At 40.1% G+C, this 11,941-nt stretch overlaps 3 protein-coding genes across 3 annotated transcripts; 2 read left to right on the top strand and 1 right to left on the bottom strand.

The window, feature by feature from the left end:
* LOC122611725 (tyrosine-protein kinase Src42A-like) lies at positions 1–5,197 on the bottom strand. The gene is made up of 2 exons (XM_043785010.1): positions 4,359–5,197; positions 1–99 (listed from the first exon to the last, which is right to left on the bottom strand). The coding sequence occupies exons 1-2, from the start codon at positions 4,647–4,649 to the stop codon at positions 1–3; spliced, it is 390 nt and encodes a 129-aa protein (XP_043640945.1). The 5' UTR covers positions 4,650–5,197.
* A 924-nt stretch (positions 5,198–6,121) lies between these two features.
* LOC122626575 (dosage compensation regulator-like) lies at positions 6,122–7,397 on the top strand. The gene is made up of 3 exons (XM_043806891.1): positions 6,122–6,271; positions 6,333–7,206; positions 7,272–7,397. The coding sequence occupies exons 1-2, from the start codon at positions 6,196–6,198 to the stop codon at positions 6,935–6,937; spliced, it is 681 nt and encodes a 226-aa protein (XP_043662826.1). The 5' UTR covers positions 6,122–6,195; the 3' UTR covers positions 6,938–7,206; positions 7,272–7,397.
* Positions 7,398–8,245: 848 nt separating this feature from the next.
* LOC122626574 (dosage compensation regulator) lies at positions 8,246–11,670 on the top strand. Its single transcript, XM_043806890.1, has 2 exons — positions 8,246–8,732; positions 9,297–11,670. Exons 1-2 carry the CDS (start codon positions 8,294–8,296, stop codon positions 11,543–11,545), a joined length of 2,688 nt encoding a protein of 895 aa, XP_043662825.1. The 5' UTR covers positions 8,246–8,293; the 3' UTR covers positions 11,546–11,670.
* Positions 11,671–11,941: the final 271 nt, after the last annotated feature.

An 11,941-nucleotide genomic window follows, 5' to 3' on the forward strand; every position in this document is an offset into this window, starting at 1 on the left:
TTACGGTTCTGCCTCGATAGATTTTAATTTAGCCACATAGTTGGATGGAATGTAGCCTTCTGAACGTGTCTTCTTGCTGCGAGCTAGCCACCAGTCACCCTATTGGTAAATTTAAAAGATACAATCAAATACCGTATATAAAAGATATGGAAAATCATTTATATGATAGGTATTTAAGAAACAACGTTTTTATACGAGAAAAATTATTTAATTTTGTTTTTTGAAACTTATGAATGTAGTTTTATAATTACAAAAAATATATTATTACAATTGAAAACTGTCAAAGAGATAGGTAAGTGTATTCCCGACCTATAATATATATTTTTTTATTGATAAGTATTAGTCGACCTGAACTATAATTTTTTTTAAATAAATCCTTATACCCGTTACATGTGAAGCAAAAGGGTACACTAAATTCGTATGTAACAGGTATTGGAATGTATAGAGTAAACATATTTATATTCAGTATCAATAGCTGACATGATCTGGCCATGTTCGACTGTTCCTCTATCAGTCCGTATTAAAGTCCTCGTGAACTATACAAGTTCTAAATAAATGAATAAATGCCTTTTATTCGTGCAACGGGGTAATGGATAGTCAGACAAATAGTTTTCAACTGAATGATAACCCCAAAATGCCAGTTAAGAAACCATAACATCCAGACCATCAAGTGTTCACTATCTATCAAACAATTTAAACACTTATGCTTGTACGGAACAAGTCAAGTGATAACCGAGAGACCAAAAAGCGTAGACAAATACCGCGTATCTTCATTACTCGCACCGGAAATGCCAGCCACGCAACTTCTACTCAGCAAGTCCTGACTATGGGTAATGTGTCTACCACTGACCGGGGAAATCTGGGAATGCTTTATGATCCAGCCACAATTGTATACTCCGTTATTTTAAAAGTCCTTTGCCCGTTCAAAATCTGAATATGAATTTACTCTGTAGAGAGGGCGCAAGTTTTGGCCAACAGCCAATCCCTCACGTCATGCCTTCAGTAGCGACTCCTATCGAGAGGGCCATTGCTATGTTGACATAAAGCTTTAAAATACAAATACACAAAACAGTCAGAATGGGTGCCTACTGTGGGTGATGACCGTACACTAATTATAGAATTCGACCAATAGTTGCTAGCTTTACCGTCTGTTTCAACATTTGGATTAAACAGGAGTTGCAGTTGGATTAAATGTATATACAAATCATATTATCAAAAAAAAATTAAGTTTTTATTTAATGTTAAAATTGTTCCCAAATTAAAATGGTGATAAATAAAATCTAACAAGAGAGAACGCTATAGTCGAGTTCCCCGACTATCTGATACCCGTTACTCAGCTAGTGGAAGTGCGAAGGAGAGTCTTCAGCACTGACAGTTTTTGGCGGTTTGTGGGCGTTAGAGTGGGCGTGGCAAAAAGTTTTTTAGCAAATCGATAGAAATTTAGAGGACTAATACAACAATGAAAAAATATTAAAACATTTTTTAAAAGTGTGGGCGTGGCAGTTTTGGGCGGTTTTTGGGCGTTAGAGTGGGCGTGGCCACATGATTCGACAAACTTGCGCTGCGTCTATGTCTCTGGAGTCTGTATGCTTAGTCTCAACTTTCTACCTTTTGTAGTTCCTGAGATCTCGACGTTCATACGGACGGACAGACAGACGGACATGGCCAGATCGACTCGGCTATTGATCCTGATCAAGAATATATATACTTTATATGGTCGGAAACGCTTCCTTCTGCCTGTTACATACTTTTCAACGAATCTAGTATACCCTTTTACTCTGCGAGTAACGGGTATAAAAATCGAAAACGGTAAAAATCTTTTCCAGTTTTTAAAGTTCTAAAAATTTTCAAAATATGTAAAATTTCATCACTATTGACGGTTAACGTGGTAAACAATAAAAAAGAACGAGGAACGACCTTAACCGGTAAGCTAGTGGAGTGCAAGGGAAATTTCTATTGAAATTGGGATACAAAATTAAAAACGAATCTTAATATTTTTTAAATGGTGACAGCTATGGGCTTCAAAGAGGGCGGGGAAATTTTTGAAATAAACATTCACTTCTTTCTAACCATTACTAACAATTTTACTATACAAGCACCGGTTAAAAAAAATGTTTGTAATAGTGGTCTAATATAGCGTCAAAAGATAAAGAAGACAACGAAATCTAATAATGTTATATATACAGGCATGCCCCGGTAATCGAATTCGTAAGATTTTTACGATTTCGATTTAAAAATTTGGTGCTCTGGTTTTCGAAAGAATTTTTGTTTATATCAAATTATTTCTTATTTACTAAGGGAAAAAAAATAGATTACTCAGTTGTCTATTGATGTTTTTTCCCCATCATTCTGCCACTTAGTTATTTTATAAAATATTTATTTAAAAATTTCAAACAAAATGTTGCCGACGCGTCGGCGACAACAATTTTCGATTTGCGAACATCGGAAATTAAAAATTGAACATCGGAATTAAAACTGTAAAAAAGGTGGCAGTTCTAGATTTTCTCAAGCACTTCAATTTCTGCCTTCTTCGGGCTTTAAAACAAGCAATTGCAAATTTAAAAGACATTTTTCACGTTGTTTGATTTTGACAAATAAAATAAAACAGGTGTTTGAAACGAAACATTCTGATAGTAAACATTTTGTGAAAACCAGAGCACCTAATAACGAAATCGTAAGATTTGGCCCAAATCGAATTAGAAAAAAAATTACGATTACCGGAGCTTGCCTGATAGTTTTGGCGATACCTTTTGATCGGTGTATCACTTATTCTGATTGGAGAAATTTATTTTTATCTGGTAATCATCCAACCTTATCATAGTACTAACACAAATTTGTCTTTTTGCAATTAGGCAAAGGTTAGAAAATTCATGCCTACTCAAAAACAAAAGAGAACGCTATAGTCGAGTTCCCCGACTATCTGACACCCGTTACTCAGCTAGTGGAAGTTTGTGGGCGTTAGAGTGGCCATGGCAAACATTTTTTTTTGCAAACCGATAAAAATTTCCAAGAATAATAAAAACATTTCCCAAAAGTGTGGGCGTTGCAGTTTTGAGCGGCTTGTGGTCGTTAGAGTGGGCGTGGCAACAAGGAGTCTACATGCTTAGTCTCAATTTTTTTATAGTTTTATGGCTTATATAGCTTTAATAGAGATCTCCACGTTCATACGGACGTTCAAGAATATATATACTTCTGTTACATACTTTTCAACGAATCTAGTATGCCCTTTTACTCTACGAGTAACGGGTATAATAAAATAAGTGTACAAATTAATGTATATCTAATGGTCGGGGAAATACATCCCTCAACTTCAAATTATTATACGGATAACATATACCATCTTAAATTCCGAGTAACAACAGTTTTACAACAGTTAAAATTAATTATAATAATTTGACTAGTTAAAGCTTTAAACGTTATCTTAGCTTTATTTGGTTTATTTGTCGTTAATGCTAAGAATTGTTTTATCAAATTTTTCCCTAAGATTTCTTCAAGAAGAAAAAATGCCACAAACGCTGTTATCGAGGGATTTGAACTTATTATCAGACACTCTCTCCCGCATTTTTTTGCTTCAACCAGCATACACTATAACCTATCGGATTACTCACTCACATTCTGTTTAAACGTAAGCTGTTTGTGTTTAGACGATATTTTAATTGTATCTTTATTTAGATTTATTATTTTATACATTTTTGTCGTCACAAAAATGTAAATTGAGGGTATACAATAACCAAATTAAATATTACGTTTATACTATATAAGGTGTTACGGATTTTCTGGAAAGAAATCACCAGTTTATGCGACAGACTCCAAATTCATGCTTTTACTTGTGCTAAGCTAATTAGGATGCCTGAGGATTAGACAAAGGTCCTAATTTGATTTCTATCTCTATTCTATTAACTAAGAAGTGCATAATGAAAAAGTCGTTAAAAAAATAATTAGACACAAACATTAGGCCAAATTTAACCAATTATATCCTTGTCTGATTTGCTTTTCTTACATTTTTCCACTTAAATTATACAGACGGTCCATAGAGTTTCATATTCAAATTTCGTGCGATAGAAAATTTATGAATAGGATTGGTATATACTATTCATAAGTATATCGCATGGGAAAGACTGAAATAGGCAATTTTCTTTGCATGAGATTAAAGCAACCATTTTTGCTAAGCTGTCACAACATTCTATATTTTTTCAACATTAACTTTCAATACAAATTTCTACATGCGTAGTTAGTTACTTTCACAATTTTAGATTTATTGGTCCAAACGGCAAATATGTATGTTTTTAATTTTGAGTAAGGAAATCACCACATTTTTTTTTCGAATAAGACGTGCGTGTGAACATAGAAACACTCACCTGCGTGTCATTTAGTATCTCCAAGTGCTCTCCCTTCCGGAAGCTCAAATCCTCATCGGTGCGGGCGTCGTAGTCGTAGAGTGCGACAAAAATCTTCGCGTTGGCGCCGGACGTATCGCTCTCCGGGATCTGGGGAACCGGACGGATCTGCTCTGGCGGCTGTCCGGCGTGTGAGGGCATGGGGATTTGGGGCACGCCCACGCCCACTCCGATGGTGGGCGGGTCATCCAACTTTATGCGATCTGCGGGCTTGTCGGGTTCACCCTTTTGCGTGGTGAGGCAGTTACCCATTGTTGAATGAGTAGTTTTGCTACTAAATGCAATCAATGGAAGCCAAATTGCAGCGCTTGCGTTTACTGTTACTTTCACTGTTTGTTTATTGTTTGTGGCTGCGAGATCACGCTTGGGTGTTGGCACTAAACGCCGCTCTCACTCGATCCCCTCTTCGCTGACTCTCTTCACTGCTTGTAATTTGTGCAAGTTGCTATCGCCTTTTCGCTCAACTCTGTATTACTGGGCACTAACAAAATTAAATGCCTGCCCACTACCAAACGTGTGCCTGTGTGTGTGTGCGTGCGTGAGTGTTTTCTCACTTTTATCTACATTTGCTCATGTGGGTGTGTGTGTGATGCTGGGCTGCTGGCAGCCAACAAATCCAGCAGTATGCCGTCGTTTTGGCCGCAAAAGAAATTCAAATTAGGCGATTAAATGGGTGACTCGCTATTGCACTATTATTTAGTTGGGCTAGCATCCGCATTCACATTTTTAACTTAAATATTATCCTCTTTTTCCCATCGCCTTGCAAAAAGCTGTGTGACCAGTACGCGGACGCAAAAAATACCATAAGGCTAGGGCAAATATACTATAATACTGAATTTTAGCCATTAAAATATGTTTGATTACACATAACAAAATTGCGGTCGAAATTCTTCGAAAATACCATTTCATTTTCACAACTTGGATAGTTTGTTTTGAAAATCAGATATTAGTGATTGCGTTGTTGGCCCTGTTATAAAGCCATATTTGTGCAAAAAAATAGTTTGTATTTTTGTTGATTATTAAATTGTTGACCAATATAACATGAGAAATTGTTTTTCACGGGTGATGGAGGAAAGAGCATAAAATGGTCATAAGATACAAATACGGACTAGATAAGCAAAATAGTATATTTTCATAAAGACTACATTCTTCAACCAATAAAAGTTTTCTTGAAAATGCAGTGGTCTTTCATTAAGGTGTCAGGTCTATAATGTCAAATTAGAATCCGGCTTATCTACCTCGCTTATAGTTTTAGCAATAATAATAAAAAAATCATATTTTTCTGGCATATCGATAGAAATTGGAATAAAAAATAATATACTTACAAATAAAATTACAAATGTAGAAAATGTACAGAAAAATAAAAAATAAATATTTCTTACAAGTATAGGCGGGGCAGTTTAAGGCAGTTTAAGTGAGCGTAGGTTGCGTTTATGTCTCTGGAATCCGCATGCCTAATCTCAGCTTTCTAGCTTATATAGTTCCTACAATCCTAATGTTCATACGGACAGACAGACGGATAGAGGGATGCACATTGCCAGATAGATTGGTCCTAATCAAGAATATATATACTTTATATGGTCGGAAAATCTACCTTTAATATACTTTTCAACTAATTTAGTATACTTACAGGTACTCTCACTGTTCCATTTTAACAGTTCCATTTTCGCAGGCCGTTCCTATTTTGATAGTTGCTGCAAAACGCATTATTGTGTTGACAGACTAACAAGAAAAATAATCGATATCAGAAAAGAACAACTTTAACTTAAGCTAATTTCAGTTTATTCAAAAGCTAAAAATGGATATAAAATCGTTTTTATACGAATTTTGTGCGAAGTCGCGTATAGAACCAAAGTTTGATATTCGCCAAACGGGTGAGTGATAATATTGCATTCATTCTTAACCGCGTTTGGCAACTAACAGTTTCTTTTATAGGTCCCAAAAACCGTCAGCGATTTCTGTGCGAGGTGCGTGTAGAGCCAAATATCTATATTGGTGTGGGTAATTCTACCAACAAGAAAGATGCCGAGAAAAACGCATGTCGTGATTTTGTCAACTACCTAGTACGCGTGGGCAAACTGAACGACAAAGATGTTCCTGCGGATGCTGGTGCTTCGTGGGCTGGACCTATGACGGGTTTGAAGGGTGTTGGTATGGCAGGGGGTGGTGGACAGCAGAAGCGCGTGTTTGGTGGTCAGTCGGGTCCACAGGATCTGGGTGAGGCCTATCGGCCACTAAATCACCAGAGCGGGGGCGACGGTAGCAGCTACTCCGTAATTGATCACATTCAGGAGCAGAGGGACATGAACGAAGCTGAGTCTGTCGATGTCAACGCCGCCATTCACGGTAACTGGACCATAGAGAACGCCAAAGATCGACTGAACATGTACAAGCAGGCGAACAACATTCGCGACGATTACAAATATACGCCAGTGGGCCCGGATCACGCTAGGTATGTGCTTCCTTTTCAACTTTCTTCAGTCTGCATTCCGGATTTGGCCGAATTTGTTATACGGCCAACTCTGAAATGCGGCCCATAATCTTTGGCGGGCTGTGAACAATTCGTGCAGAGCAGCGCCAGCAGAGCGACGTGGTACGATACTCCGAACTACAAGAACAACGCCCAGCTACCTTGCATGGGGTCTGTAAGCAAAACGGACGCCTATACAACGCGGCTTAGGTGGCAATAATTCAAGAGCTGGCATTCCAGCTTCGTCTAACACATTAGTACCACACCGTTCTGTTGGCTGTCTTCTGCAGCACTCCACCGCAGACTCCCACAATGGGAGATCCCAAATATAGCCCCAGGGTAAGTTTCGAATTTAACCTACATGCCGGCCCAACATTTTTTTTCAAAAAGTTCTTTCTATTTAGGAGCTTTATGGCCGAGTTGTCCATTTATGTGCCGGCGCTCAAGCGCAAGGTGACGGCCCGCGAGACGGGCTCAAACAAGAAGTCTGCCAGCAAGTCGTGCGCTCTGTCCCTGGTGCGCCAACTTTTCCATTTAAAGGTGGTAGAGCCTTTTAGTGGAACCTTAAAAAAAAAAAAGGATGAGGAGCTGAAGCCATATCCGGTAAAGCTTTCGCCAAATCTGATTAGCAAAATTGATAAAGTAATTCAGGTTTTGGACCTTCCTGTAATAAACCCGCGCAATATCAAAATCGAACCGGACGGCGCTCCAATTCCTCTAATTGTAAGTGAAACAAAACTAGATACTAAAATAAAAATTGATTATTAGAAATCCTGATCAGATTTTAAGAAGATGAAAAGTGTAATACGTAAAATGTGAATGTTCGTACCTGTTTCAATAATACCATTTAAAGTATGTATATTCCGTGTTCTCTGGAATTACATGACTCATATGTGTACTTAGGAATCAAACAAAAGAGAACGTTATAGTCGAGTTTCTCGACCGGTTAATTTATTGTTTGTCAAAACAAAAAAAAGGAACTTTAACTTTAAAGCGCTGTTTGTATTTATTGTTTTTAAATGACCCTGCAGGGTTCTATGTTGTTTACAGCAAATAATATTTAATGTGTGCTTATCGGCCTTTTGTAATTGCACTATACAAATAGAACAAAGCTCTCACTAAAACTAATTAAAATTTAATTCAAATCGACCATGGCTCTGATTATTTTCTTCAGGTTAACGTAAGCCGCATAGATTCCTCACAACAGGATGGGGAAAAGCGTCAGGAAAGCTCAGTGATTCCGTGGGCCCCTCCTCAAGCAAACTGGAATACGTGGCATGCCTGCAACATCGACGAGGGCGAACTGGCAACCGTCTCTATTGATGAGCTTTCGATGGACTACGAACGCTCGCTGCGTGAGCGCCGCCAGAACGACAACTAGTACCGACAATTCCTCGAGTTTCGCGACAAGCTGCCCATTGCAGCGATGCGATCCGAAATTTTAAGCGCTATTAATGACAACCCAGTGGTTATCATTCGGGGAAACACTGGGTGCGGAAAGACTACCCAGATAGCCCAATACATTCTTGATGACTACATCTGCTCCGGGCAGGGCGGGTACGCTAATATTTATGTGACCCAGCCTCGTCGCATTTCAGCCATTTCTGTTGCCGAGCGCGTAGCCCGCGAGCGGTGCGAACAATTGGGCGACACTGTAGGCTACTCGGTGCGATTTGAGTCTGTGTTTCCACGTCCCTACGGCGCAATCCTCTTCTGCACCGTGGGCGTGTTGCTACGCAAGCTAGAGGCTGGCTTACGAGGAGTGTCGCATATTATTGTGGACGAAATCCACGAGAGAGACGTAAACAGCGACTTTTTGCTGGTCATCCTTCGCGACATGGTTGACACTTATCCGGACTTGCATGGTAAGCTCGAATATGGTGCAATTTATATAACATACATATATAATACAATTTCTTGGTGTAAAACTCTTAGATAGTTGTTGGTGTTACAAGTACATATCTACGTATACGTACAATTTTTGTATTAGTCTTTTAAATTTTTATCGATTTGCCAAACAACTTTTTGCCAGGCCTACTCTAACGCCCACAAACCGCCAAAAACTATTAGTGTTGAAGACTCTCCTTCGCACTTCCACTAGCTGAGTAACGGGTATCAGATAGTCGGGGAACTCGACTATAGCGTTCTCTCTTGTTTTTTATTTAAAAGCTAATTTCGGGAACAATAAAAACTAGATTAAGCTTGCCGAAGTAGGCATAGTGCTGACTTATTTAAGAAAATTATCACGCCCAAATGTACCATGCCCACATTTTGGAAACATTTTTTCATTTTTTTTACGATTTATTATTTGTTTTGCGGTTTTCTCATTTTTAATTTGGAGCCGATTGACCAAAATTACTATTGCCTTTCAGAACTTTGATGTGACTTTATTGTAATAATAATACAAGTTCCTTTTTTTTCTTTTGCAGTTATTCTTATGTCGGCCACTATTGATACAACACTTTTTTCCAAGTATTTCGGCTGCTGTCCCGTATTGGAGGTACCCGGAAGAGCATTCCCCGTGCAGCAATTTTTCTTGGAGGACATTCTTCAGATGACAGACTTTGTACCGTCGGTGGAGTCGCGACGAAAGCGCAAGGAGGTGGAGGAAGAGGAGCAATTGCAGCTTTCTGAGAACAAAGAAGAGGCGGATACCAACTTTAACAAGGTTTGCGAGGACAAGTATTCACAAAAGACTCGCAATGCTATGGCTATGCTATCCGAATCGGACGTTAGCTTCGAGCTGCTGGAAGCATTACTTATGCACATTAAGTCAAAAAGCATTTCCGGTGCCATATTAGTATTCCTCCCCGGTTGGAACCTGATCTTTGCGCTTATGAAGTTTCTGCAAAATACAAACACTTTCAGTGATACATCCCAATATCGTATTTTGCCGTGCCACTCGCAGATTCCTCGAGACGACCAACGCAAGGTGTTCGAACCTGTTCCAGAAGGCATCACCAAGATTATACTTTCTACCAACATTGCAGAGACTTCTATAACGATTGATGACATTGTTTTTGTAATTGATATATGCAAGGCGCGCATGAAGCTCTTCACTTCACATAACAACCTAACCAGCTACGCCACCGTATGGGCGAGCAAAACCAATTTGGAGCAGCGCAAAGGCCGAGCTGGACGTGTCCGACCGGGCTTCTGCTTTACACTCTGTTCGCGCGCTCGCTTCGAAGCGCTCGAGGACACTCTTACGCCGGAGATGTTTCGCACGCCGTTGCACGAGATGGCTTTGACCATTAAATTGCTTAGGCTGGGCGCCATTCATCACTTTTTGTCAAAGGCATTGGAGCCACCTCCGGTAGACGCGGTAATCGAAGCTGAGGTTTTGCTTCGAGAGATGCGCTGCCTAGACGCTAACGATGAGCTTACACCATTGGGCCGCCTGCTGGCACGCCTTCCAATCGAACCCAGACTTGGAAAGATGATGGTCCTTGGGGCAGTATTTGGCTGTGCCGATCTGATGGCCATTATGGCTTCGTATTCTAGCACCTTCTCAGAGGTGTTCAGTCTTGATATTGGCCAACGTCGCCTGGCAAATCATCAGAAAGCTTTAAGTGGTAATAAATGTTCCGACCACGTGGCAATGATCGTAGCCTCACAAATGTGGCGGCGCGAGAAACAACGCGGTGAGCAGATGGAAGCTCGTTTCTGTGACTGGAAAGGATTGCAAATGAGTACTATGAACGTAATCTGGGATGCCAAGCAGCAGTTACTGGATCTTCTTCAGCAGGCCGGATTCCCAGAAGAGTGTATGATACCGCACGAGTTAGATGAAAAGTATAGTGGTGATGACCCCGTGCTGGACGTGTCCCTGGCTCTACTATGCTTGGGTCTCTACCCCAACGTTTGCGTGCACAAGGAAAAGCGTAAAGTGCTGACTACAGAGTCTAAAGCAGCACTACTACACAAAACATCGGTGAACTGCAGCAACTTAGCAGTTACATTTCCATATCCGTTCTTCGTTTTCGGCGAGAAGATTCGCACGCGAGCTGTTTCCTGCAAGCAATTATCTATGGTCTCGCCTTTGCAGGTGATACTATTTGGATCGCGCAAGATTGACTTGACCGCCAACAATATGGTGCGCGTTGACAACTGGGTTAATTTTGAAATGGAGCCGGAACTTGCGGCCAAAGTTGGGGCCCTTAAGCCGGCCCTGGAGGATCTTATCACGGTGGCGTGCGACAACCCTTCCGAAATACTTCACCTGGAGGAACCCTATGCAGAGCTGGTCAAAGTTGTCAAAGACCTTTGCGTTAAGAGCGCCGGAGACTTCGGACTGCAGCGTGACTCAGGAATTCTTCCGCACCAATCACGCCAGTTCAGTGCCAGCGGAGGACCGGCCAAACGAGGTCGCTTTGATGGCGCCGGAGGTGGTACGGGACGCTACAGTAACAGAGGCTCCCGCAGCTATGACCACCACGGAAACAGCAGAAACTTTGGAGAAGGAGGATATGGAAATAATGGAGGAGGATATGGAAATATTGGAGGAGGTTATGGAAACAATAGCGGAGGATATGGGAACAATAGAGGAGGATATGGAAACAATCGAGGAGGGTATGGAAACAACGGTGGTCAATTCGGAAACTCATTTGAAAGCAATAGAGGATCAGGCGGCGGCCTTGGAAATTGCGATCAAAGCGGCAGCTGGGGACACTTTTAACGGGTATATTAAAAACTGTATTGGTCTTTTCATACACAAGAGAAATAAGTTTATCGTTAACACGGTACTATTTGTATTTGGATGAGCTAATTGAGTGTACAAATAAAAGACACATTAAAAAGTTGGTTTCTAGGCATTAAATACGTTTTTCCGATCCAAATCGATGCCCAGTTAAAACAGACAGCTTTCAAGTCCTTTTATCCGTATAGACGTTTTTCCAGCCCAAAATAAAGAAAATATATAGACTAATATTTTAATATCTATGGTAATTTCTACAAACGATTTTAGCACCAAAGGTTTTTATGAGTTTACAAATTTGTGTTAAATACCTATTTATTTATGTCGTCGTTCAAAAAGTCAATTTAAATTAATAGACCATGCTGAGTTCTTGTTCTC

This window comes from Drosophila teissieri, chromosome 2L (assembly GCF_016746235.2).
Source record: "Drosophila teissieri strain GT53w chromosome 2L, Prin_Dtei_1.1, whole genome shotgun sequence".
Lineage (NCBI taxonomy): Eukaryota > Metazoa > Arthropoda > Insecta > Diptera > Drosophilidae > Drosophila > Drosophila teissieri.

Excerpts from the sequence above, each read along its gene's own strand:
- LOC122611725 (XM_043785010.1), bottom strand. The coding sequence starts at position 4,649 with ATGGGTAACTGCCTCACCACGCAAAAGGGTGAACCCGACAAGCCCGCA. Across the intron at positions 100-4,358 it reads AGATACTAAATGACACGCAG|GGTGACTGGTGGCTAGCTCG; the intron begins GTGAGTGTTTCT and ends ATTTACCAATAG.
- LOC122626574 (XM_043806890.1), top strand. The coding sequence starts at position 8,294 with ATGCGATCCGAAATTTTAAGCGCTATTAATGACAACCCAGTGGTTATC. Across the intron at positions 8,733-9,296 it reads CACTTATCCGGACTTGCATG|TTATTCTTATGTCGGCCACT; the intron begins GTAAGCTCGAAT and ends TTTCTTTTGCAG.
- LOC122626575 (XM_043806891.1), top strand. The coding sequence starts at position 6,196 with ATGGATATAAAATCGTTTTTATACGAATTTTGTGCGAAGTCGCGTATA. Across the intron at positions 6,272-6,332 it reads GTTTGATATTCGCCAAACGG|GTCCCAAAAACCGTCAGCGA; the intron begins GTGAGTGATAAT and ends TTTCTTTTATAG.